The sequence below is a fragment of the Zalophus californianus genome, chromosome 8, assembly GCF_009762305.2.
Source record: "Zalophus californianus isolate mZalCal1 chromosome 8, mZalCal1.pri.v2, whole genome shotgun sequence".
NCBI classification, from domain to species: domain Eukaryota; kingdom Metazoa; phylum Chordata; class Mammalia; order Carnivora; family Otariidae; genus Zalophus; species Zalophus californianus.
This window is the reverse complement of record NC_045602.1, coordinates 53041868-53069652: the sequence shown is the minus strand read 5'-3', so window position 1 is coordinate 53069652 and position 27785 is coordinate 53041868. Positions and strand designations below refer to the sequence as shown.

Genomic DNA, 27785 nt, shown 5'->3' with positions numbered 1-27785 from the left:
GGGCCTGTCAAGAGAAGGGCCTGGGGGCGGGGGGATGGTGAGTCGGAGATAAACACTCCGCGGCGGTGGCGGCTGCTGCTCTTCTTCGGGTTCTGTCACAGTGTCGGCGGTGCCCAGCTCACCGGACCCCCCCCCCTCCGGCGAGCGTGGTAGCCAGAGAGGCTCTCTCAACCCTGCTCTGCGGGGTCCACAGCAGGGCGCGGGTGTCCGGCGGCGGCGGCGAGCCCGTGGGCAGTGGGGGTTGGTCCCGCGGCTCCGGCCCCCGGTGCAGAATGGCGGCGGCGGTTCGGATGAACATCCAGATGCTGCTGGAGGCGGCTGACTACCTGGAGCGGCGGGAGAGAGGTGCACGGGGACGGGAGGGGTCCGTCCCGAGCCGGGGCCGGGGGCTCTGAGGGGCCCGGCCGCGGGGTAGGGGTGTCCAGCCGCTCTGGGGGTGGTTGGAGGCGCAGAGAGCGCGACCGCGAGCGCTCCCAACCCCTCCAGCTCTCCCCACGCGCGGTCCGAAGGGAGGCCGCCACTGCCCCAAAGGCAATGAATGAGGGTGGAAAAGGGGCCGCTGCCCCCCGGAGTCCGGAGCGCCGCCCCCCGCCGCAAAGCAAATGGGATGCCCGGGGTCCCCTCAGCCAGGCCCTTGGTTTACCTCACCGGGGCTCGTCCGGACCGGGCCCCAAGTGGGCCCGGCGCCCCGTCTCCCAGCTGGAGGAGCAGCGATTCCCCTGCACCCCCCCTTCCCCGCCTTCTGGGTTCCGGGTGTTTGCCCCGCACCTCAGCCCGAGGCTGGTCCCACTTAAAGCACGCCAACCTGCTGGACGTTGCCAATGGGGAACCCAAGCTCCATGAGCTTAGCGACTTGCTGTGTCTTTCTCAACAATGAGCAGCTGGAATGCTCCTTACACCTGCTCCGAACTGAGGGTATTCACACAATTAAAAAAACAATTATTCTAAGAATTCCACCTTGCATAGTTTGTTTCTTCACACAATATTCTTTTAATGAAAAATAAAATTTAAAAAGGAAGTACTGTGGAGGGGAGAGAGTATTGAATGTTCTAGGCTCATTCATTAACTGGATCCTTCGGTTTTCTAGAAGCTGAACATGGTTATGCCTCCATGTTACCATACAATAACAAGGACAGAGATGCCTTAAAACGGAGGAACAAATCCAAGAAGAATAACAGCAGTAGCAGGTAATTTGGTAAATATTTCTCTTTTTCTTTTAGATTATACTGCAGATGATACGAACTGCAGAATGGAAGTTGTCTGTTGTGCTTATAACCCAGTAAATACATTAAGTAGCAATCATGATTCAGTAAGGCACACATGGTCTTAAGCCATTGAGGAAGCCAGCCCTTCTGTTTGGGTTGAGGGGACAGAAAAGAGAAATGGAAATGTTTTATATTTCTTTATGAACTTTTTAACTTAATTTTGCTTTTCCTCCCTTTTGGAACAAAAATCTCTGGAAACTTCCAGTGAAATTAGCAACAATGACAGTATGTTGCCCTCAGAAGTTGCAGATTCAGGGCAGGTTTTTTATAATTGAAAATGCTGGACATTATCCATTTCTTTTACTTTTCATAGTGAAGATTTTATAAACATGTTAAAGTATCTGATTTAGCATAGGTGGTAGGATTTCATATTTGACATGTAAATGAAATGTAGTAGTTTGTCTCATAATCTGTTACATCTGTTTATAATGGCAAAGAGGAATGATAGAGGTTAAAACCTGCCTTTTTGGTGATAGAGGATTAATATTAAAATATTAATATGCAACAGTCCTTTTTGTTAGCCTTATAGTTCTTAAAAATCTGTGAATTTCACTGGGAAGTATGTGGTTAATGGTCAGTGAAATCACATTAAAACCCTGACTATAGTTCCTGGTACCTATGAGTACTCTGTTAATGCTACTGCTCCCTTTTTCCCTTCTTTGCCCTTAAAATATAAGTTAGGTAGGAAATCTGTTAGGTCTATTTACTTACACCTTTCATTCCAGTAAAGTCATTCACATTTTCATCACTGACTTAGAATCCTTATTCCTCCCTGCTTGTTCTTGCTGCTGCTTCTATCCTTGATTCATCCCATTGTACTTAGTGTTGGTAGAACCACAGGATGTGAGCAGCACACATGTGCTGAGCTCTTGAATAAGAAGGCACGTGAGGGATGAACCTAGTAATTAACTACCCTGCGGTTTTTCCTTTCCCTCCCATCTTTCACATTACCTGTGAAAGCTACGTGGTAGCTAATAGATCTGTGTGTGGGTATTAAGGGCCTACAAGAAGAATGTAAATACTTGTATTATGCAGTGGTGTAAAATGATTTAGCTGTGTTGCATTTTGTTATAGTATTTTAAGATTTTGTTTGGAAGAACTTTGAAGGCTTTTGGTTTATTTTTCCTGAAAAAGGTAGTCCATTTGTTGCTTGTGCTCTTGTCCATTCATGATTTGGGAGGAATTGCCCACCTATCTAGTCAAGGCTTAATCCTCAGCACTTTATTTTTCCCTAAGTTTCACAGGAAAGTTGGAGGAGAGGAGGTTCAGTGGTGGAGAGAGAAGAGAAAGGGATGTTGAAAGAGAAGTAGGCTGGTCCCCAAAGGGGATTAGGAAAGAAAAATAATGATAGTTGAGAACTTCAAGTCAAGAAACAGATTCTTTCTCTTTAATATCCAGTGTTATTATGGAAAAAATAGCTGTAACTTCTGAGTTTTAGAAAAGCTTTCTTCTGTTAATGGGCTTGGTTTGTTTTCCATGGTTTCATACCGGAGGCTAGTTTCTCATATTCTTGACTAATGAATTAGTGTAATATCCTCAGTGGTGCAAGGATCTCTGAGAGACCATGATTAAACCTGGAGATGGCACGAAGCAAACATGAAGCAAGAGCAGGTTGTTTTTGTTTAAATGTGATCACTTCCTTCATGCCCTGTTTGGAATGACCTTTACCTGAGCAGTGAGACATCACCCCAGAGAATGCAGTTTGACCCCTTGATTTGAATTAGACTTCTCTCCAAGGCCATGTATGGTCAGGATCTTGAACTGAGTTAAGGGCGTTGGAGAGATCACTGCTGGTTTACATAACCATCAGATAATAGTTTATTCTTGTTAATTCAGGTTGAAATGCTGTGCTCTTTGCTTGGGTCAGGGGGCTACTTTTCCTTGGATAATAAAAAAAAAAAAAGATTTAGCCACATATCCAACTTCTTGGGAACTAAAAATGCAGATCTTCATCCAGTTTCTCTAGTTGCATGTTTAAAAAACAAAAACAAATGAAATTGTGAATATTGATTGTTTCAGAATCATCCAGAGAAAACTACTGGAATACAGGGGAGGTGGAATCTTTTTTTTTTTCTTTCCTACTGGTTTTTGAAATCAGTTACTAATTATTTAGAACTGAAATCCAGAGTTTTTTAAAGGTATATTTTGTAAAATTGTAAAGCAGGCTTTGGCACTCGTGCAAGAGGAAATTCAGGACCTGCCACCTAGCTCTTTTATGCAACAGTGGCTATATAGCTGAGCTGACATGGAGAATCTTTTTGAACCCAAGAACTTTTCCCATTCTCATACACTGTAGTTTGGCTTAGTTATCTTTTTGTAAGTAGGCTCCACCTCCAGCGTGGAGCTCAATGTGGGGCTTGAACTCATGACCCTGAGATCAAGACCTGAACTGAGATTGAGTCAGACGCTTAACTGACTGAGCCACCCAGGTGCCCCTTGTTAGAATATATTTTTCAATGGTGACATTTGACCTTTACCAGTGATTCCAGAGTTATCAAATCTTTTCGGTAACCACATGGAAAATAATTTTGATGCAAGATATCTATGTATTCTTATAATAATTAAAAATATAAATGTTTACCCATTAACAGAGTTGGCAAGCAATCTCTGATCGTTTTTGAAAGGCTTATTTTCATTAAAGACAAACTCAGTTTCAGTCACCCAAATGCACTTCAGTAATGCTTTAGCCATTAGATGTAAGTCCCCTTGTAAAAATCCCAATGTGTTAATACTCTTAAGTAATCAAATAAGATCTGTAGTTACCGAAATTGTTCAAAGTCTGGAAGGAGTTGTCCTACAGAATTTGTTAAAAAGTTTATCTTGGGGATTCAGAATTTTTCTTATATGTATCTTCAAAGAATCCAGAAATTTTTGGTAAGAGTGCCCTGTGTGCTATTTTCTGTAATCAGATTGTATTCTTTTCAAATATCCACACTTCTCTCTTCCACCACCTTCCTGGAATGGTCCTTGCCTACAGTTAAATGGGGGAAATCCTGACCAGCTGCTATCATATACTTTCATCCATTTAAAAAATCTGTCAGACTTTGAACTTGTTATTTCCTGTTAAAACTAAAATGCCACGTGCTTTAAAGCCAAAGGTTTGTAGTGCAGGCCTGACTCTTGTTAACTGTGATATCCTGCCGGCCATTGCAGGAAGTAAACCTTCAGAAAAATGTAACTGAAGAAAGTTGAGGGAAAACCAAGTGAATCAATGTAAAGCTTTTAAGGTAACCAATTTTGAGATCCTTTACCTAGAAAACAAATATTCTAAAACTTAAAATACTGTCATTTTCTTGGTTTTCCTCGTTAATAAAAATCGGTGTCCCAAGAGCCTTGTGGAAGAGAAGTTTTATTGCTGGATTGGAAATTTCTCATTCCAAGACTACAAACCCTCCACCACCCTTCTCTGGTGTGAATGAAATTGGTGGTGGTTGCCCCCTGATATAAATGAGTGGCGGAGCATTCACAGAGGTCCTGTTTCTCCATGATTACTGTGAGAATTCCTCTGTAGGCCCAGGAAGGTTCTGGCCTCAGCCAGGGTGTTCTCTCCTGAACTGGTTAGATTCCAGGGAATTTCCATTAAGAAAGGTCAAGATTGAGCTCCTTTATAATGCTGGGATGTTCCTCAAGTTTATAATTAGTTGTGTGAGGAGGACACTGTAGTGGCCATATTGACTGACTTCCTGTGACTTCTGTGGAAACCTATCCATAAATTCTTAGACCAGACCTTATATTCAAGGTCAGCTATAAACACTTTAATAATAGGATTTCACATCCACCACAGCTTTTGTCCCAGGCTCTCTAATCACTTTTACAGTTGCTACCTCATTGATCTATGTGTGTTCAGTAGATATTTGACAATAATTTTTACTCCCATTTTACAGAGGGGTTAACCAAGGACAAGATGGTAAAAAATTTTATTTCTTCTACAGTACCAGTTGGTGGCAAAGCTAGACTTCACATTTCACCCTCACTGTGGCTTTCACCAGTCTGTATCGTCTTTATGTTGAGCTAAGTTTTAGAAGCCCCTTCCTGAAATCATATGGGAGCTGTTCACCAGTAGCGTTTTGCAGGAGGTTGTACATGATCAAATGATTACGTCAGGGAGTAGAAAGATTGAGGGAAAAGGGATTATTTTTATCCACTTAAAATTGTATCCTATTGTTAAGCAACTTAGCATAAAATTTTGGCGTATCTACTACACCTAGAAAAAACTGCAGGCCTAGGAGGAGGTGCCACCTCCACTCTTCTCCCCTCAGCCTGAAGAAACCTTTGGTGTTCTATAACCCGAATTCACATCACATGGCGCAGCTGTTTTTCTCATTGTATAAATAGACCCCTTTTATTTCCTTTCTTAAAATGGATTACATTTGCACTAGGGATTGCATGCCTCTTAAGTTTGTCACTTCTCCTTGGACTCTATTTTACATATTTACATTTACCTAACTCCTCAAAGGAACTGATTTCTTTAGCAGAGCCCACTGTTTTTCTTCCCTGTTCCCTCTCCTACCAACTTTGGAGAGAAAGAATTTAAAATAATTGTATTGGTGCTGAAGTAGTTCTTTAAGACAAGAAGAATCTTACTCTTTTCTTATTGTTCCCTCTTTCAGATCAACTCACAATGAAATGGAGAAGAATAGGTGAGTTGGGGATTTTGGGGGTGGGATGGGGGTCATTTTGATGTAGTCCCTGATCTTAGAGACTTGGATGCTTTTCGTGGGCTCTTCCCACAAGTGACATCTGATGTAAGAGTTTCCTCAGGCCCACTAAGCAGCGCTGCCCCTAAATCACTTAGGTAGATGAAGGGCTTGCAGGTTCCGGAGACCACACTCCCAACCCTCACTCCTGCAACCCACTCCTCCTAAGGAGGGCCTTCCTGGGTGACTGTTTCACAGGCCAAAGCAGTTTAGGTCATGAGCAGTGTTTCCACAAATAGTGTTTTTTAAAAAAATTACATGCTACTGAATATAATTGGTAGTTCTGTCTTAAATCATGTACACACCCAGATATATATAAATACACATACATATGTGTGTGTATTTACAGTTTACTTGTGAATAAAGATTCTCAAAAATCAGGCAAATATATGCATAGCACAAATTGGAGATGGTGATTCACTAGAGGAGGCCTGCCACCCTCCCTGGGATCCATCTGGCTTCCTGAGTTGATCTCTCTCACCTGGATTGCCTCTTGCTGTTTGTTAAAATCTTTATTTTCTAAATCCAGTTTGTCCCTCCTTCAACAATGTAGCCTAGTGGTTCTTGACTCTGGTTGTACGTTAGAGTCACTTGCAAAGCTTTTATTTTAATGTTTTTTTTTTTAATTTTTGTATTAAATTACACACATGTATACATTTGAGGAGAAGGAACAGATTTTATTTCTGCCAATTTTATAAAATAACATACAAATCTTCAAATATATGAGAACGAATAATGTAATCGAGTCCTATGTGTCCATTACCCAGCTTCAACAATCATCATTTTGTTAATCTTGTTTAATCAAAACTACCCCTCTGCATGGAGTATTTGAAAGCAAATCTTTTATCTCTAATAAAGACTTTTTAAAAAACAACCACTTTTACCATGGTGGGTGGGGGGTGGAAATAGTAATTCCTTGTGGAGCTTTAAAATAAAAAAAAGAAACCAATGCCCAGACCTCACCCCTAGCAATTCTGATTTAATTGGTTTGGGTTGAGACTCTGCTCTAGTATTTTTTTTAAAAGCTCCCCAGGTGATTCTCATGTGCTGCCAGGGCTGAGAACCATTGAACAAGCTTCATTCTGGTCTCTGAGCTCCCATCAATTTGAAATACAGGCTACCCATTCAGATTGAGTGGCTTTCTCAGTGCTCTGCATGAACAAGATGATGTGTAATGATGGTTCTGTAAATACATATGGTTATTTCATGCAAACCTTCTTTGAAGAGGGAGCCTGACTCTGAAAGTGAGGATCTGAATGACACTTTTCGTCCGTGAAAGGGCAGACTGATTTAATAGGAAGGAGAATGTTGGAACAGGGTGAACATTTAGCATGACTCCGCTGAGGAATTCTGTGTGTGCATGCATGTGCCTCACTGCACACGTGCTTCTCCCCATCCCTCTTCTTCCCTTTTAATTTCTCTGATTGTGACTGTGTTTGAAGTCAAAGCTTCCTTTTTGCTTTAGGGATTTACAGATCATGAATTGGGAACTCGAAAGTATCTTTTAAGGTGGAAGGGTAATCAGATGTGGCCTCTCTTTCTCATCTTTAGATTCTCAACTTTCTGCCTTTGGGGTGAACTGGGTAAACTGGGACTCTTTCTGCTGAAAAGTTTTCTAGTTTTTCTCCCCCACCTTACGTAGGCATTTATTTTTTTATTATCCATTAGACACTCATTTTTGTTATTAAAATTTTACACCTTCAGGTAAGGGCTTTTTTTTTAAAGATTTATTTGAGAGAGTGAGAATGAGAGAGAGAGAGTACATGAGAGGGGGTAGGGTTAGAGGGAGAAGCAGCCTCCTTGCTGAGCAGGGAGCCCGATGTGGGACTCGATCCCAGGACTCCAGGATCATGACCTGAGCCGAAGGCAGTCGCTTAACCGACTGAGCCACCCAGGCCCCCCAGGTAAGGGCTCTTGCACTTACTACAACTTTATGCCTCTTACCTCTGCAAGAATGCCACACAATGTCAGTTTTACCTTTTAGCAGTTCAGGGGTATTTATTTTTTCCCTACAGTGTCTCAAGAACTTGTACTCAGTACTAGGTATTAAAAGAGTTTGCACTGGGGGTATTAAATCAGCATGGTCCCCATCCTAGAGAAATGTTGTTTGTCTAATGGGAAAGATGCAGAGACAGTCTGAATGAATACACTATGGCTCAGATTGAGGTATACATGAGAGGCTATGGAGGCAAAGAATCTAGAAAACTGGATTTGGAGTCCCCACTGGGCAAGCTGCTTTTAATTCAGACTGTTTCCATGTGACCAGTCAACTTTTGCTCGCTGAAGAGTTATCTAGTTTCCTTATTGTCCTTTCTTTTTTGGAATTCGGTCTTTTAAGGTCTTGATAATTCTTTCTCTAGTCCAGAGCATGTGAACAGAAAAGAAGGAAGTAAAAACTCAAATTTCTTAATTTAACCAAAATTGGTTGCTGCAGTCCAGGGGAGGAACTTAAAGTTGCCCAGCTCTTCTCCCCTTATGAGTGTAGATGCTTAAGAATCTTCGGGTTTTGAAGTCAGTTGAACAGCTGTTCTTGTAGTCTCCCTGGTTTTAGTAGTTGATGCCTATAAAACAATCCCGCTTTGCTAAGTGCATATACACTTTAGCCATTTTTTACCTTAAAACATCACATAAAAAGATTGACACGGCTCTCAAAAAAACAAAAAAACAAAACTTAGGAAAAGAACTTCTAACGATGGGAATTTGTTTTCCTCTTTGAGATTGCAGAGTTGATTATACTTGGGTTAGATTTTTAAACAAATCTTTTCTGTGGCACTTTAGAGATTCTGAGTAATTGGTGTTCGTTAGGACTCCACAAAGAGGACAATATACTCAACACTACCACTTTAATATTCTTGGTGTTGGTAGGAAAATACCCCACCTCCACCATTCTAGAAGGCTTGTATTTTCCATTCTCTAGATTAGGCATTCATGGAGCACTGAAGATGCTGTGTCCTAGGTGCTGGGAATACAGAGCCTGATGAAGCCCAAGCCCCTGGGGTGAAGGGTTCAGTTCATCAGCATAGATAGGAGCATCTGTCACTCGGTCTTTGCTTCTCTGAACTGTAACTGGTCGTTGTGGGTCTAGCTTCCTAAGGAAACACTTTAAGTGAGTGTGCTGTTTTTTTCTTTTTTTTTTTTTAAGATTTTATTTATTTGAGAGAGAGAATGAGAGAGAGAGAGCACGAGAGGGAAGAGGGTCAGAGGGAGAAGCAGACTCCCCGTCGAGCAGGGAGCCCGATGTGGGACTTGATCCAGGGACTCCAGGATCATGACCTGAGCCGAAGGCAGTCGCTTAACCAACTGAGCCACCCAGGCACCCTGTGCTGTTTTTCTTTTTAAAACTAATTTTACAGGGATGCCTGGGTGGCTCAGTCAGCTAAGCGTCTGCTTTCGGCTCAGGTCATGATCCCAGGGTTCTGGGATCAAGTCCTGCCTCAGGCTCTCCTCTCAGGGGCAAGTCTGCTTCTCCCTCTCCCTCTGTGATCTCTCTCATTTTTGCTCTCTGTCAAATAAATAAAATCTTTAAAACAAACCAACTAATTTTACAGAAAATCTTGAGAAATATAGAAAGACTTTCTAAAACCAATTTAAATCATCCGTAATTCTAGCTGCCAGAGGACAGCAGTGGAACTTTGAAGTGTATCTCCACAGTTGTTTTTGGAAAATAACTTAAAAGTATAGTTTAGTTTATAAAATTGGGAAGTTCCAAAAAGCACAAAAAATATATAAATCACCCGTAATAGATCTTGCAGCAGTAACAGCTGCTAACATTCCTGCTAGGTTCTGTATCCATCTAGACTTTTGTGCATACTTTTTTTAAGTCAACATGGGATCATATAGTAAATAATTTCTATCTTCGGGGTGCCTAGGTGGCTCAGTCGGTTAAGCATCTGCCTTCGGCTCAGGTCCTGATCCCAGGACCCTGGGATTTAGTCCCACATTGGGCTCCCTGCTCGGCAGGGAGCCTGCTTCTCCCTCTCCCGCTTCCCCTGCTTGTGTTCTCTCCCTCGCTGTCTCTCTCTGTCAAATAAAATCTTTAAAAATAATAATAATTTCTATCTTCTTTTCAAGCTACATTATGAATATTTTCCCATGTCCTTAAGTCTACTTTTCTAACATTACTTTTAGTGAATACACTGTATTACCTCATATGGATGTGCCGTAACTCATATAACCAAATCCCCTGTTTTAGGTTCTTCCCAGTATTTGGCTAATACAAACAATACTTCCTTAAACTACCTTGTAGATAAATCTGTCCAACACCATAATTATATCCTTAGGGTAAATTTATAGCTGTGGAAATAATGATATACACATTGTTGTGGTTTTCGATGTTAACTGCTGGATTGCCCACCTGGCAGGTAACAGGCCTTATACCTTCACAAGGTGTTAGTATAATCTAAGACCTTTATGAATTTGATACATAAAAAACAAAAGCCGACAACTTGTTTTAATTTGCATTTCTTACATTACTAGCACAGTCAAATAATTTTCTTTGTATTGCCTATTAATAACCTCTGCCAATTTTAGGCGTTTGCTTTTTTCCTTATTTTGAGAAGACTATATAATATGAAGGATATATATGAAAGAGATCACCCCTTTGAGTATCATGTTATTGTCCAGTTTATCATTTCCTTTAACAGAATCCATTTTCTCTCACTGTTTGAACTTGCTGCTTCTATTGTATATTAAATTCTTGTTCATGGCTAAGTCTGTTTCTAGACTGGTTCTTCTCTTCCACTGCGCATCTGCTCTGCTTTTCCTGTGCTAGTGAATATTGTTTCGGTCATTGAGGTTTTATCATGCACTTCAAGATCTGGTAAAGCAAATCCCTACTCCTCCCTTCTCCTTTTTTTTTTTTTTTTACCATGTTGTTAGCTATTTTCACCAGTTTATTTTTCCCTGTGAATTGTATAGTCAATCCATTTCCCCAACCTCCAAATCCTTTTGGGATTTTCAAAATCAAAATTTAATAATTTCAATATAAATTAACCTTTAAAAGTTCACGTTCACGTATTAGCTCTTTCCATCCAGGATTTGGTATGTGACTTCATTTATTCAGATCAGTTTTCTGTCTCTAAAGTTTTATAGTATTTCCCCATGCATCTTGCATATTTCTTTTAAAAGGTATTCCTACATTTAAAAATTTTTAAATCACTGTTATATTCCCATTGTAATTACTAATTTTTGTTGGAATAGAGGAAATTTTTGAATCTTGTTGTTACATGGCTTTGTTAATGATAATTCTACTGTTTTCCTTCTCTTAGCTGGGGATTCCTCTGGTCTGAATGCCTTTCAGTAGCACTTCAGCAAATGGAGACTGACTGCATATAAGCTGCAGCCAGTGGGTCAGGAGTCAGGTGCTAGAATGGACTTTTTTTCAAAAGAAGGCTCTGGCATCTTCTTTAATAATAGACATTCGTTTTTCTGGAATGGTACATATGCAGGCCTTGCTGGAATTAGGCAGCTGGTCTAGAGAGATTACCTCTGCTAGAGTCTTCTGACCCCATGACAAAAGATTTTTGTGTGTGCTCTGTGGGGAGGACTCAGCAGCCTGATCTAAGCTATTATTTTCATTTGGTTTAACAGTATTTCAGTGGCATCTGGTCTGGTATGAGAAACCACTGCAGTCAGGTCTCTTCTGGCAGGATATGCTAATTTAATTGCAGGTCCCTATCATTATATTGGCTTTTCCAATGGCCAAGCTCCTTCTATTGGAAGAGGGTAGGGGCATAACTTTTGCACTGGGCCCAAGTTGTGGTAGGCATTGCACCACTCTTACTGTTTCTGAACTTTCTTGACCACATTCAGATTTCACTCCAGGGTGTTGTAACAAATCCACATTGCTTTGTTGCCACATGGGGCTAAGGGCATGGCCTCGTTATTACAAAGAAGGGATGTAGTTATCAGTGTGCAAATCTGGCCTACATTAATGGTGTGGAAGAACACCCAGATTTGTACCACTAGAATCTATGGTTCTTGGACTATACCTCTTGGATAGATGGCATCTGCCCTTGGAAAAACTTGGAGAAAAGACATATGCTGCTTGTTCAACTCATTTCCCGTCCCTGCTGGAGCAGTGGGGGCACAGCCTGACTTTTTGTCATAGACATTAATAGTCCAAAGGGCGAGAAAGCTAGCAAGTACCAACCATAAAGTATTGTGTACATTTTTAAAATTGGGCTCTAGAAAGAAATATTAATGAAAATACTATGTATTTCATACTTTAGGAGAGAAGTGATCTTATAACTTCGGAATGTAGCCACCGTGAATTGCTTATTTATGCCTTGTTCACTGAGTGACCTGTTCCCATACAGCTGGCATATAGAACTACCTCTATTTTTTTTGTAAAGATTCCTATCACAATTATCAAAAACCTTCAAAACCTTCCAAGGGTTTCCAGTTAAGTTGGTAGTAATGATGCATCTGGCAATTATTTATAAAGGGATCATTTTAGGAAAGGAGAGTATATTTTTCCTCAAAGTATTACTTGTAGTCTTCACCTGGACCTTTTGTTTAACACGGTAATGCTCTGTCAGTCAACCCCTAATCTGGAGAATAGTATCTCTTGTGACCTGTAATCACTTTTAGGGAGTAAATTTTGACCCCATGAAATGATTTGTTTCTTCTTACTCTATACTGTTTTTCTAATATACTGTTTTTCTATACTTCTAAACCTGTTTTTTCTCACTATACAGCTCATACAAAACATATCTGAAATTTTTATTAAACCTCCAATTATCCTATAGAATTTCTGAAGCTATTTAATTGGCTAAATCTGTGCCCACACAAAGCTAGGAAATACGATGGTGAAACTTTAGAGTTAAATAGGCTATTGTTTATTGTTTGGTTTTTTTCTTCTTTGGTGAAGAATCTGAAGCCCAGTTTTAATGAAAAGTAGTACTCAGGTCCCATGTATCATGTTTGTTAGGTAGGGCTTTTCTCAAAGAGAAGGGACATGGATTGCCTAGGATACCAGATTCTACTCTCAGGTCAGCATCTGCAGATGTATTATTATTTCTAGGCTCCCGTGGGTTAACACAAAATAAAAGTCTTGGTCTTTCCCCATTCTTGGTAATGAAAGAACAGTTGGATATATAGGAAGTGTGCTGTGTGTGGAATGAATGAAGAAATGAATGTGATTTATTGGGGAAAGGAAAAAACAGGTTCTGATGGTCTATGGAAGCTTGACAACGTTGTAAGTCAAACAAGATATGGGTGAGGGAGAAGAAAGAATAGGTTAGGTAGAGGGGAAAGGGAGCCTGTTTCTAGAACTTTTAGTGAGGGTTGCTAATTGCATAGTCTGAAGGTAGCTCAGATCAGTAATTCTGCAATAATTTGTTTATGTTTGATCTCTGACTAAATTTTAAGAAGCTCCAAGGCAGGGACTTGATCTAACTCAACAATGATCCTAGCACCTATGAAAGTAGCAGTGCAGAGTAATCTCTCAGAAATGCAGGTGGAGTAAAATGAATGAAAGAGCCAAGTGTAATGTTTCTAGATTTCCACCTGTGAACTTAATTCCTTATTTACCCCCCTTCACTGGCCGCCATCCTGTATGCTCTGCTCTGACCTTCTAACTCTTCTTTGGGTCCTGTCCTACACTCTACTGTGGGAGCGTTCACTTACACCTTCAGTTAAAAAAAGTAATCTGACAACAGTGCCTCCCTCCTAACAGACATGCACATGCGCCTGGTTGGATACCATTCCCACTCGTTGGCCACAGTGCAAGTCAGGAAGAACTTTTGGAGGTAACCTAGCAAATTCAGGGACACTAGCTGCAGATGGCACAGTCTACCTATGGTCCTTAACTCTTTTCCCAGGTTATTCTCCAATTGACAAATCTGCTGGCCTGAGAGGAGAGAGGACATGGATAGACTCGAGGAGCTTAAGTTCGGAGGCAGAAATAAGAAGAGCAGCATTCAGAACTGTCTTAAGAGCGCGCTGGCTAGCCCAGGTGCCTTCTGTCAGTGCCATAGCTCTGTAGGAAGTAGTGCCTCAAGCAGCCTAGAGCCTCTTCATTAATGACTTCCGTTCGCTTGGATATTTAGTTTCCCATAATTCATGGCTGACAAGACTTAAGGAAAACTAACAGAACAGTGTGGTATCAAAACATATATTTGAATCTTTAATATATTTGGAATTTATTTTGATGTTAGTCTTCCCACTCCTCTATAATCCATGCTTTTCCTAAGGATTTGTTAGTGATACCTCTGTTATATTTAAATTCATACCTATTCTTCAGTCTGTTTCTGGGAATTTTTATTCTGTTCCCTTGATTTGTCTATCCATTCCTGCATTAGGGTATAACTGTTTTTTAATTATTAAAGCTTTATAATACAATTTAATATCTGGTATAGCACATTCCTCCTCATTCTCAAAAATCCGGCAATCCCTTATACATGTATTCTTCTAGATGGAATTTAGACTAATTTCCAGCATTAAGAAGAACACTTGGTGTTTTTTCCCTCTGGAATTATGTTAAATTTGTAGACAAACTTGGGTAACATTGGCATCTTTGCTTTTAGATTTCATATCTAGGAAGGTGCTACTTTTTTCCATTTACTCAGATTTTCTTGTCTCCCAGCAAAGTTTTATAGTTTCCTTCCTAGAGATCCTTCCTAAGCTGTTTTCAGTTTATTCCTAAATATGCTCTCCTTTCTTCTTGCTGTTGTATGAGAGAGATTTTCAGTGCTTTGGATATAGATAGCACATCCAGAGATGTGCATGGACTTCCAAGGTCAGTATTTGCCCCCCTGTTTTCCTTGGGCTGTTGCAGGGCAGCTGGAGCAGGGAGGATTGGGTGCTCTTCAACCTTGGGCTCCCTTCTACCCAAGACTCTACATGATGTGTGGCCAAGAAGGAGTCTTTTCTTATGCATGCATTAGCTTTATAAGATCCTTGCTAATTTTTTGAATTTTTTAAATTCCAGTACAATTAACATAGTGTAATATTAGTTTCAAGTGTATAATATACTGATTCAGCACTTCCACACATTGCCCAGTGTTCGTCCCAAGTGCCCTCCTTAATCCCCGTCGCCTATTTCCCCCCTCTCCCTACCCACCTCCCCTCTGGTAACCATAGGTTTGTTCTCTGTAGTTAAGAGACTGGTTCTTGGTTTGCCTCTTTTTTTTTTTTTTTTTTTCCCCTTTGCTCATTTGTTTGGTTTAAATTCCACATGTGAATGAAATCATACAGTATTTGTCTTTCTCTGACTTATTTCACTTAGCGTTATACTTTCTGGTTCCATCCATGTCGTTGCATGCAAATGGCAAGATTTCATTCTTATGGCTGAATAATACTATGTTGTGTATATATTTATACCACATCTTCTTTATCCATTCATCTATCCATGGACACTTGAGCCACTTCCATACTTTGGCTGTTGTAGATAATGCTGCTTATAAACACAGAGATGCATGTATCCTTTTGAATTAGTGTTTAGTTGTTTTGCTCTAGTAGTGCGATTACTGGATCGTAGGGTAGTTCTATTTTTAACTTTTTGAGGAACCTCCATACTGTTTTCCACAATGGCTACACCAGTTTGTATTCCCATCAACAGTGTAAGAGTGCTTCTTTTTCTCCACATCCTTGCCCCCACTTGTGTTTTTTATTTTAGCCATTCTGACAGGTGTGAGGTGATATCTCATTGTCGTTTTGATTTGCATTTCCCTGATGATGAGTGATGTTGAGCATCTTTTCACGTGTCTGTTGGCCATCTGTAGGTTTTCCCCCGGAGAAATGTCCATGTCTTCTGCCCATTTTTAAATGGATTATATTTTTTCTGTGTTGTTGTATCAGTTCTTTATATAGTTTGGGTACTAGCCCTTTGTTGTATACGGCGTTTGCAAATATCCTCTTGCATTCAGTAGGTTGCCTTTTAGATTTGTTGATGGTCTCCTTCGCTGTCCTTGGTTTTCTTTAAATGTAAAAATAGTATCTTTAGCATAAGCAAGATCTGTATTGCCATAGAAAATAGGTTACATTTTCCATTAAATTTAATGACAGAAGATAAGTGTTTTCTTTAAGGAAGAATTGGATTTTACCAGATAGCCTCTATCTACCTAGTGAGACACTTTTGAGTTTCCTATTGATTTTATTTTTTCTTTTTTTAAAGATTTTATTTATTTGACAGCGAGAGAGGGAACACAAGCAGGGGGAGTGGGAGAGGGAGAAGCAGGCTTCCCGTGGAGCAGATGTGGGGCTCATCCCAGGACCCTGGGATCATGACCTGAGCCAAAGGCAGATGCTTAATGACTGAGCCACTCGGGCACCCCGAGTTTCCTATTGATTTTCAAAGGAATATTATAGTGCTATACAAATTGTTCCCAGTAATTATCGGTCACAGAAGAAACTAGAATTGAAGGAACAACAGCTGCTGTGTAAGAGTGCACTCCTGTCAGATCCTGGCCAGGGGCTTCCATTCCTTGTCCCAGTTAATACACCGGCCCTGTCGGGCGTGGTGTTCCTGTCTGCTGCTGAGAAAGCTGATGCCACGTGGAGTTAAGTGATGGGCTCAAGGTCACACAGGAAGTAAGTGGCAAAGCCAGGGTCCCAGACCTTTGCTCTTAGATGCCATGCTAACATTTGGTTGTATGGTGACAGATTCAGACTATTAAAAGAACTAAAAACAAAAGTAAAATTTGAGATCCTTTTCAAAACCTTACTGAAGAAAAACTATAGTTTGTATCTAATTTAGTTATCCCTAGTTATAGGGCACACTTGGATCTGAGCATTACTGATTATAGCTCAGATCAAAGATTGGTCTCTTTATGCTACAATAGACCAAAGGTGTATCTGTCCATTCAGAATAATTAAAGCAATATTTCTGAAGAGTCAGCACAGAAAGTTTGTCAAGTTCATGACCTAGGTACAAAGCAGTTGGATCAGTGCAAACAGAAGAGGCAGTTGGGAGCAGGAAGGAGCCAGGACTTGCACAAGCCCCTTCTGCTGGGGGTGGGGAGCAGGGAGGCAGCTCTTGGCAACAGGATGACTGGCTGAAGAGGATGGGCTGGGAGGAGGTCTAAGTAGGGATCAGACTGGGCTGTTGAGTGGCTTCCTGTTAAGTACTTGTGGCAAAACCTCTGCTGGTTCCCCAAGGGGGAGTTAGACCTAGTTCAGAACGGGACACTGATCACCTCCTTGAGGACCAGAGGCCCTGGGCAGGGGAATAGTCAGGACTGGGGAGGAGGAAGAGCTGAGATGGGTGCTTGTGTTACTTGCTCTGGATCTCGTGCTTCATCGGTGCTCTCAAGGCTGGCTGAGGGGTTGCAGATCCCAGGGTGCAGTGTGCCTGTGTGTGTGTGTGTGTGTGTGTGTGTGTGTCAGGGTTGAGGAGCCTCAGGGGGAGCTTTTACAGAGGAGTCTGTTTGCTTGTTTATCTGGTTCAGGAGTCGAATTTCACTATTATATGATAGAACTGAGCCTGCTCCATAGACCTCACCCCTCCCCTGTGACTGGCCCAGGTGCCAGCCTGGGGATGTCTGCAGGTGGCAGGGCAGGGCAGCCACTGGGCTGAGCAGTGAGGTGCTAGAGGAGGCCAGACAGGTAACTACCAAAGACAGAAGTTGGCTTTGGATCTCGACAAAAATCCGGAAAAGCTCTGGTCGTACTTTCATAGAACCAGGCCAAAAAAAACACTGAATAACATGTATTATCCTTAGCTTGAGTTAGTCAAATGGCTTATTCTGGTTTCACAACTGGAAGTGTTTTTTGAAGAACCCACATTTGGGTAGTGAGAATTATACTTTCTGGGCTAGACTCCCTGTACAACTAGAAATGACGATGCATGGAAAGATGACTTTATTATATTTTTAACAGTAGACAAACTTCCTAAAAAATTACGTACTCATATTTGTAGATAAACCCACATCATAAAATGACTAATAGGACACTGTTCTGAATCATGCAGTCTTTGCAGATAACAAGCTGAAAAATGCCTACATCTAATTTTTGAACTTTTTTCCCTAACTTGACAATTTGTCTATAAACTTTGGGAGAAATAATTTGGATAACTGTATAAGCGACTGTACTTTCTCATGGTGTTTCCAATATCTATTTTCATGACTCTTCTTGAATATTATTACCCAAGGTGAACAGGTACATTTTACACACAGCTTTCCTCCTGTAGTGGTAGGAGGAGCAAACCTCTAATGGGAGCCTTTACTTGTGACCATTCCACATGGACAGGGTTTCAGGGCAAGTGGAAGTCTCGTCAAAGAGTAAGGCATTTTTGTACCATTAAATTTCCTAGCTCAAGAGCAAATGCTGTATTCTTCAAGTTTGTCAAGGCTTGGAGGGCCCTCAGAGTCCTAGGACAGCTCCTTCGAGAGCTAGACAAGGAAGGAGGCTTGGAAGCAGATGAGCAGGGGGCTCAGAAGGCTATCTAATGCACCATTGTTAGATCTGCCTTGGAGGAACATCCTGAAGTCTTGATATGAAAAGGTGTGAATGGACTTCCTTGGTCATTATCATACATATGGACCTCTTAGAGCTTTCTGAAGCAGTTTTCGTCTTTTAGTCCCAACTTTTGCTAATACAGTCATAAATTTTAAGGGGAGGGGAAGGCAAATTAAGCTTTAAGGTTGTCTCCTGGCTCCCGGGAACTCTGCTCCAGGTGGTTGTGTGTGGGCTGTGGGCATGTGTCTAAAACCCCAGGAGCCTAAGCACTGTTGAAGGTGCAGAGGTGGAGTAGAGAGAGACTGTGTCCTCCAGAAGCTTACTGTCTAGTTGAATAGTGGCATAACCCACTCAGACATTTATTAAGGGGGGGGGGGGCACCGTAGTAAGTGGCAGTCCAACTTTTTGAGGAGTTTGCAATAAATGAGTGGTTAAGTAGCAAATACCAAACAATTCAGGCAGAACCGTGAACTTCCCTTGACTAGTATAAACCATTAAGTACTCAGAAAGTGGAGGAATCATTGTGGGTTGGAATGGCCTTCGAAGGCTTTCAGGACGTGCTGGCTGAGGCAAAAACTCTGAGTTCTGGCTGTTATCTCCCATTCATGGGATCTGCTAGTTCTCGAATAAAGCACAAAGAAATGAAGTGTTAATTTCCAAAACTTTAGGGACTTCCGGTCAGTTTGTGACTAAAGGTTCTCTCTCAAGTGGCTCACTGCAGCTTCTGCTTCCTCTGGCCTTTTTCCCTTCCTGCCCAGTCCCACTGTACCTCTGTACCCCCTTCAGGCCTATATGTGGTTATCTCTAGCTGTTCTGCATGCTTGTGTGGTGTAAGCAAATGCTGATGATGTGCTTTTTCCTTATTTTTTAAAAATCTTTTTGAATAGCAGTTTATATAGTTGAAAAACCGAAAGATATGTTATTCAGTAAAAATTCACTCCCTTTCCTTATCCCTGCCTATGCCCTGACTTCTCTCTCCTTGCAGTTGTTATTAGTTTCTTATTGTTCAAGATTTTATGTCCATATAAGAAAACATAATTACTTTTCCTCCGTTTTGTCCAAAGATGGCATGTTGTATGCATGGTTTGATATCTTGCTTTTCTTCATTTCACAATATATCTGAGAGTTCTTTCCTCGTAGTAAATAGAGCACATCCTGGTTCTTTTCATCGCTGCATAGTATTCCAGTGTATAGACACATGATAATTTATTTAACCAGCTCCCTGTTGTTGGTGACTTGGGTGGTTTTGATCTTTGCTATTCTAAAGCAAGCTGTAATGAATAACCGTGCAGGTCATTCACCTGTGTAAATACTACATACAGCAGTGAGCTAGTTCTAGTGGTCCGTGGGTGGGAAAAGAGGAAGTACGGGTTGAAAGGATTCAAACCCTGGCATGTTCTGTCAGGTCACATCATAACCCAGAATCCTGGTGATAACCTGATAAACATGCCTAATAATAGTAGATATTAGTCCCTGCCCTAACACCTATTTTATAAAGAGACTTGAGAAAACCCCAGTTTTGGCTTCTCCATGGCTTTCACCAGAGTTGTCCAATTTCCAAAGCTGTTTGTTTGGCCAGAGGTCATTGGTGGCATTTGCCATTACTGGGCCTGGGCAACTTCCTACTCTTCTAGAACTTGTTCTTCCAGAGTGCCTTCTGGCCCACTGTGAAATTCTCAGTGCCGTGTAACCTTGCTTTTTGTAGGCGGGCCCATCTTCGCTTGTGCCTGGAGAAGTTGAAGGGGCTGGTTCCGCTTGGGCCCGAATCGAACCGACACACTACATTGAGTTTATTGACAAAAGCCAAATTACACATAAAGGTAAGTATATCCTTGGGATTCCTTTTTAGCTTTACCTGTCTAATAAGGGTTTGTCTGTTTATGAGGGACAGCAAATGTGTATCTCCAGGACAGTCCTTTCCTCTAGGGAATCCTCCAACCTGTCTCTTAGATGATCTCTGGCATGCCAAACCCAACATGTCCAGAACCCAACTATTTCTCACCGCTATGTAGCAGAAGTGAAAGGGCCCTCCAGTTGTCCATTTATTAAGCCAGAAACTCCGGGTCATCCTTGCTAGCCCTTGCTCTGTAGCCATATATATATCTAAGTCCTCTCCAAGACCTAAATATTTCACAGGCTCACTCCCATTTCACCCGTCATCTACTGCAGTGAACTCCTCAGAGGCCTCCCTGTATTTCTTCTGGCTGCCTCTGAGCTAAGCTCTGTGCTTCCCAAGAATAATCCTTCCAAAGTCAAGTCAACATGTCACCCGGTTTAAAATTCATCAGTGGCTCAGGACAGACTGTCAGCAGGCCTGCCCCAGGCTGTGTGACCTGGCCCTCACCTGCCTGTACAGCAGCGTCTTGTGCCCTACGCCCTTTCAGCCCCTTGCACTTGTCATGCTCTTACCACAGGGCCTTTGTACGTGCTGTTCCCTTTGTGTGGTATGCTTTCCCCTCCCTTCTTCACCTAGTTAACTTCTTGTCATCCTTTAGATCTCAACACAGGTATCACTAGCTCAGAGAAACCTTTCCTGACCTGCTTATATCCTTCCTGCCACAGATGGAGTTATTATTGGATCTCTCTGTTAGCACTTATCACAGTTGTCATCTGACCATGGTTTGTGTGACTGTTTGGTTGTCTCCATTGTCGGAGGAGGGGACGAGGTCTTTATGCTCACCTTGTACCCCCAGCACCTCCCAGAGGGTCTGAAACAGAGTCCGCATGTAGCACGTAGCTTGAATAGCAAAAGGTGAGGGAGTGGAGTGGTATTCAGACTCCTGCAAGCCACAGCCAAAACTCACTGTTTACTAATAATCCTTTAGTCATTATTGGACAAATGTCACTTTAATTATGGTTAGTGGCATGCATACATGACAATTCTGGAGGGAAAAAGAACCTCTGTTTAGAGCAACATAACCACAGTTAAACAGATTATAAAAACAAGTGGTCTTTGGAAAGCCGTTTAAGCTCTTACGTTGGACAATTTGGAATCAGACTTCAAGACTGATTGTCCCCTGCTACCAAACAGTTGGTTGAGATTTGGAATAACTCGATATAATTAGATATATATGTTGATTGATATATATATATAATGTTATATAGAACATATTAACTATTGCTAATAATATATATATAATTAGATATATGTATGTTGATATAATTAGACCATGTAGCTGACGAGCCCTCCTTCGGCATGGCCCACGCCGGGCTCTAGTTCAGAGAGCGGGGTTCAGGGTGTCACCACAGACCGGGCGGTGGGGGGTTGCTGGCTCTTCCCCGGCGTTAGAGGGGCCGAGCTCAGCCCCAGCACCCCTGTGACGGTGCTGCAGAGCCCGAGGCGGGAGGCCCCGGCCCCCCGGCCCCCCGGCCCGCCGGCCCGCCCTGGGAGAAGCTAGGCAAGTGACACCCAGTGGCTTCTGAGGAAAACTGGCCTATTTCGCGGCTCGAGGGCAAGACGCGGAGTCCTTGGCAATTTTGAAATCGGCCTGCGGGCTCCAACAACTACCGCTTTGACTTGCAGAAACTTGAAGATTGTGACAGAAAAGCCATTCACCAAATAGACCAGCTCCAGCGAGAGCAGCGGCACCTGAAGCGGCAGCTGGAGAAGCTGGGCATCGAGAGGATACGGATGGACAGCATCGGCTCCACGGTCTCCTCGGAGCGCTCGGACTCCGACAGGGGTGAGCGCCCGCGCCTGCGTGCGTGCCTGCCTGCGTGCATGCGTGCGTGCCTGTGTGCGTGCGTGCCTGTGTGCGTGCGTGCCTGTGTGCGTGCGTGCCTGCGTGCGTGCGTGCCTGCGTGCGTGCGTGCCTGCGTGCGTGCGTGCCTGCGTGCGTGCGTGCGTGCGTGCGCGTGCGTCCCCAGAGGCAGTGCGGGGGAGGAACGGAGACCCGGGCGGAGGTCGAGTCACGGGACCTCCAGGAACGAGCCCCTCCTTCCTTTTCGGACTTAGGCCCCGGGTCCGGGCAGGGGCTGGCGTGGGGGTTCGGCGCGAGCGCCCCGCAGCCCGCCCTCACCCGTGTCTCTTATCCTCCCCACAGAAGAAATCGACGTGGACGTTGAAAGCACAGACTATCTCACGGGCGACCTGGACTGGAGCAGCAGCAGCGTGAGCGACTCGGACGAGCGGGGCAGCATGCAGAGCCTGGGCAGCGACGAGGGCTACTCCAGCTCCAGCATGAAGAGAATAAAGCTCCAGGACAATCGCAAGACGTGTCTGGGCCTCTAAGAGCGCGGGGTCGCCGTGGCTGCCTCCCGGAGGGCTCTGCCGGCCGAGCGGATTAGGTAGTGTATCGGACCCAGCCACAGTCCCCTTGCACGTAAGCTTCCGTGTACCACCTGTACCAGAATCAGCTCTGTAAACGTTTTCCAGGAAGTGCTTAGGATTGTGGGTTTGACTGCATCCACTAGCTTCTCTTTCTCTCCATAAAAATCCGTCTGCCAGACTGTACATTCCAATCAATTTGAAGCACCCAAGAATTCTTAGGCCGAATAAGCAACTTTCACAGCTCAGCAATCTCCCCCTCTTATGTACTGTCCCCGGGTAGTCTAGCAAACCTTTCTTAAAGTTTTCTGGCTGTGTCACTCACCTATAGCAGAAATGTCCGAATGTGTCTTGTGCTTAGCAAACTGAAGGAAACAAACTTTAAAAGTTGAGATCCTGATCTCAGAACTCCAAAGTAAGCTTTGAAAGCGGCATTTAAGAGCACTTCACCGTGGACCTCACCCCCCCCGTGAGGAGTCAGGAATACCTCCAGAAAACACACCCTACACACACACACACACACCCTACACACACCCACACACACACACACCCCTCCGTGCTAACTCCCCCGACCCGCGTGTGAATGGGAGCAGTATTTCTCACTTGAAAGTGGACACCGTGCTAACATGTCTTTGGGGTCGCACAGCTCATGCAAGTTCCAGCATGAACAAACAAGACAGTACAATCTCTTTGTGTGCGATGTTCTTGGGACCGCGCTGTGTACTGCTATCCCAAGGCACGTTTTTCCCTCAAAGTTTGTTACGCTACTTGTCTCTGGAACATTTTTTTTTCCTACCTCAGAGATAAATGAGATCTCCATTTCCCACTTAACACAAAGTGATTATGCCTTTTTTTTCCACCCCCAAATAAGTGACATTTGGTCCAATTCTAAGCTATTTTCCTACTTAACTTTCAGCAATAACTGAGCTTTGGCGCTAGCTGAGCTAGCGTCCATCATCAGTGAAAGGAAAAGTCTGCATTTCTACTCTGTGTTGCAGGTGAACAGGAGGGGATGGTACAGTGTTATTAGAATTCCTCTCCTTATTTTTGGATACACCCAGAAACTTCTTTATGGAGGCTTTTGGGTTGCTAGTTTAAAAGGCTGATCTTTTTGGTTATGATTTCTCCCTTAAGTGGTCTCCCACTTTGTAGCATTTTTATTTAAGCTAAAACAGAGCACATGTATATGTACATAAGACACATTAAATCTATAAATACTATTTATTCATTTTATATAAACTAATGTAATGGAAAACAAATTCTTACGACTTTGTGCTTTTATAGATGTTCTAGAAACTTTGTATGTAGGTATCTACAAAATTGGTTCATTCCCCTTAATATTTTTGCATTCATATTTTTGAGGTCGAGGTTTTCAGCCTCTGGCAAATCTTTTTCATTGAATTTGAACCATTTGTAAAACCTGTGACGCTGAAACAGAGTGTGTGTCACAAAGTGACGAGAACATTCCTAAAATCCACAGACGCACTGCAACCTAAGGGCTCCACGGCTGAAGCAGCGGCAGGCGGGCGGGTGGCTGCCCCGAGCCCCCGCCGCCCGCGGTCTCTGGCCCCCCAGCCTCGCCACGCCTCCGGCGCCTCCACCTTCCACACGACTCAAAGTTCAAACGCCCTCCACGCGGAAGCTCATTCTATACACGAAGAGCGGTCTAAACAAAGCAAGATTACTTTTCTTTCATTTTAATGATTCTCTACTGTATTAAAATTTTTAATTGGAAGTAGTCGATTCCTAAATGATTCCAAAGTCATCTGTACTTCTGTTTTTGTTCTGTTTTTTTCCTGCATTTCAGCTTTGGGTGGGTGGGGGGAGGGGCAGGTGACACAAAGGATTTTTTTTTTATTGTTGGAATCTTTTCCAATGACCAGCTGAAGATTTGCACTGAAATACAACTTGTATGCCTTTTGCATTTTTAAAGCCTGCTTCCTGAATTTAAGCAGAGTGATAGTGTTCAACGAGCCAGCTCAGCCTGTAACATGTTTGAAAAGATTTATCTGCACTTTGAGGTCCCTTTCGAATGCCATTCGCTAGACCTCTCAAGCGTTTTAATTGCTACATTCAAGCGCCTCACAAGTCCAAGATGCTGGATGCCGTATGGCATCGAAAACTCAAGACTTTGGGCAAAGCTTGTGGGCTTGCATTGGGGGAGGGAAGGGAACAGAATTTGTGTATTTGTTCGATTTAGAAATAAGGCATCTGAGAGATGCCGTTATTTTCTGTGTTTAAGTTAAACTGCATTTTTTGTCTTTTGGTTGAAATATGAAATGTACTGTCCCAATATAAAACAGTAATTATTTGACCTTTGCACTGTTTTTGTCTGGTCCTTTTCAATTTGATTGATCGCATATGTAAATGTGGAAATGGATATATTTTTAATGCACTTGTGATAAGCTGACACCAGGGTTAGACCTTACCTTTCAAAGCCCAAGAGGTGGACCGAGTTGGCATGCGAGCTAGGCCTCTCTTTAACCAAAACTGTAACCTTCAGGACCAGCAAACTCAGCCCGAGGCAGCTACCCCACCCCTTCCCCATGCGGCTCAGCAGCAGCCCTGATTTGCCAACCTGTCCTGTCATTCACTGATCCACCAGCGTGACTGTTCAGAGCTCTAAAGTCTTTTTGGTTGTTTTGGGGGGTTTTTTTAAGCAAAATGAAAAACCTTTCTGTGAGGGTTGGGGGGGTGGGCAAAGATAGAAACCCCAGCCTTTAAGACTTTGACAATTGTACGTAACTATAGAGGTGTGTAAATATAGGCACATGCATATTTTTATGTAAAATTGATTTTAAAAGACGAAATCTATACTCTCACCAATACCATTGCAATGCAGATGGGAAAATAAGAGTATGTAGTCCAATTTCATGCAGTGAGAAAATACATCTGGGGGCTTCTGTGAACAGCCCAGAAAGCCTAGCTTTCCCCGCCTGTTGGCTTAGAACGGCAGGTGAAGCACCCAGGGGGTTTTGTGTGGGTTTCTGCTGCTGAGCAAAGATCTTGAATTCTTCAAGGTGCTGCTAGTGACCACTGACTCCTGTGTCTAGTCACAGACCTAATGCTAGTTTGTGATGCTTTTTGAATCACTTTCGAGCAGGACCTAAATTCCTCTCCCAGTCTACCCCAGACTCAATTTCAGGGTCAGTTCAGTGAGCACTACGTAGGGCCCTGACCTGGCATTCGGCCCCTGTGAGCGGATTTCTTCTCTTTTAAGGGAGGCGTTTTCCTCCCCCCCCCCCACCCCCGCCACCAAAAGAAACAAAGGGTCCTTACCTGGGTTTCCTGTGGGCCTCTCTGATCCATCCCTGAAGTGGCCAAGAGTAGATCCTGGGGTGGGGGGGTGGGGAGGAAAAAAGTGTCAACTAGGTAGGATGGTGATGCTCAAAATAACCGTCTAGCGGGGTCTTAGGGGGTCACAAATCGGTGTTATGGGCTTTTTTCTTCTTGCCTCTGCCCCATCCTTTAAAGAGAAAACTGATTTTTGAAAAGTATATACATACACATTATTTAGGTTTTTATACCATGCTGTATTGGCAAGAATACCACTTTCGTTGTGCTTTATAATCTATTCCTGAATCTGTCTTCTCTTCCTTTTTTACTTGTTCCCCAAGCTGCTTTGCCTTCCTCCTCTACCTGCCCTGTGTGTTGAACCCCAGGAAGTCAACGGCTGCAAGGCTATTTCCTGCAGGTCAATCTGGGGTTGGTTTTTTTTCTGTGGCTAACTTGGATGCAGTATGCTTAGGTAGCTGGCTACTGAGTTTTCAAATCCTTTCTGGGAGAAGATGACCCAAAGACCCTTTCAGATGGGGTGGTTTTTCTCATTCAGATCTCTGTGACTGTGAGATGTCTTGTTTTCAAAGCTCTCTGGGGACGGGGAAGGGTATGTGGGTGATACGTGATTTATCATGATTTCTTCATTAATATTTGTTACATGGATGATTTTCTTATATTCTTCTGAAAGAAGAAATAACTGCCTTGCACTGCTAGAGTCAGCTACTGAATGGCTGAAGAAATTGAGTATCTTTGTCTTCTCTCAAAATCATAAAATGAGAATTAGGAAGGCACCCAATTTAAGGTTTATCCAAATTTTTAATTTTGATTTCTTACTCTCTGGGGAGTGGTGAGTTGATGGGTCATCCTTCATTTTCACTTTTACCTGAGAACCAAACTTGCCTTTACCCCTTGTCCCTAGACTTGGTGCTCCGGGAATGTTGCTGTTAACCATCAATGTTGGGGCCATCTTCCTACTGGTAAACACAGCCTAAAACGGGGGAGCAGCAGATGAGAGAGTATGGAATTCTGTTTCCAGATGTTTATTTCTTTATGTAAATATGAAGCCAATGTAAATCCTGTGTCAAGATCTAGAGAATGGTGCTTTTTACTGCAGTTAGCATATGCATTTTTAGAACTACTACATGTTTTAGAGATCTTTGCTGTGTATATGTAAATTTCTGTACTGTTCCACCGTTAACAAATAAATTATTTCATTATTAAAGAAATGTTGGTCTTCCTGATGTTTTGTACCCTTTCATGGTTTTTACTTACAGAACTGAGTTAATTAATCAGACTTTTTATTTGCCTGGAAAATTCACTGGCCAAAAATTTTCAGCTCTCGGGTTCTGTGATAAGAATTTAGGTGGCGTGGCCCGGGCAGAGCTCATGCGTTCCTCAGAACCGATGCCATGTGGTTGCTGCTCTCACCCGTTCCCTGCTCCGCACTCGCCCTGGGCTCCCTGTCACCGCGCCGGCACCCCTGCTAATGCCCACGCTCTGCTGGGAAAGACAGGGATGTAGTCACAATTTAACGCCACATAGTCAGTTGAGGAATAAAGTTGGGCAGGGACGTGCCATGAAAAATCACAGCGATGGTAGCTTTCCAGGTGGGCCCTGGAGGAAGCGGGTGTCTGCTAGGACAGGAGCGAGCCTGCAGGGAATGGGGGGGGGGGAGCAGAGCACGTGGTGTGTGATGGACACGTGCAGGGAGGACAGCCGACCGTGAAGGACGCATGCGATTGAGAGGAGACAAGGCACCTGCTTTAGGGGTTGTTTCACGTATGAACCCATTTGGTTAATTGACATTCACTCATTTAGCAAATAGGGATTGAGCTGGGCTCTATCGTAGAGCTGAGGGACAGAACAAAAAAACCCTGC

At 43.0% G+C, this 27785-nt stretch overlaps 1 protein-coding gene across 3 annotated transcripts; it reads left to right on the top strand.

Moving 5' to 3' along the window:
• On the top strand, positions 1-27127 carry MXD1 (MAX dimerization protein 1). 3 transcript variants are annotated; one of them, XR_003524707.2, is made up of 7 exons: positions 1-345; positions 1088-1187; positions 5876-5905; positions 20067-20181; positions 21885-22044; positions 22405-22648; positions 26827-27127. XR_003524707.2 is itself a non-coding variant. In XM_027622565.2 (6 exons), the coding sequence occupies exons 1-6, from the start codon at positions 273-275 to the stop codon at positions 22590-22592; spliced, it is 666 nt and encodes a 221-aa protein (XP_027478366.1). In that variant the 5' UTR covers positions 2-272; the 3' UTR covers positions 22593-27127. The 3 variants fall into 3 exon arrangements, 1 of the variants encoding a protein (XP_027478366.1); XR_003524706.2 differs by having other exon boundaries at positions 2-345; positions 24109-27127; XM_027622565.2 differs by having other exon boundaries at positions 2-345; positions 22405-27127.
• Positions 27128-27785: the final 658 nt, after the last annotated feature.

Coding starts and splice junctions, on each gene's coding strand:
- MXD1 (XM_027622565.2), top strand. CDS start 273: ATGGCGGCGGCGGTTCGGATGAACATCCAGATGCTGCTGGAGGCGGCT. Junction 5,906..20,066: donor AATGAAATGGAGAAGAATAG/GTGAGTTGGGGA, acceptor TGCTTTTTGTAG/GCGGGCCCATCTTCGCTTGT. Junction 20,182..21,884: donor AAGCCAAATTACACATAAAG/GTAAGTATATCC, acceptor TTTGACTTGCAG/AAACTTGAAGATTGTGACAG.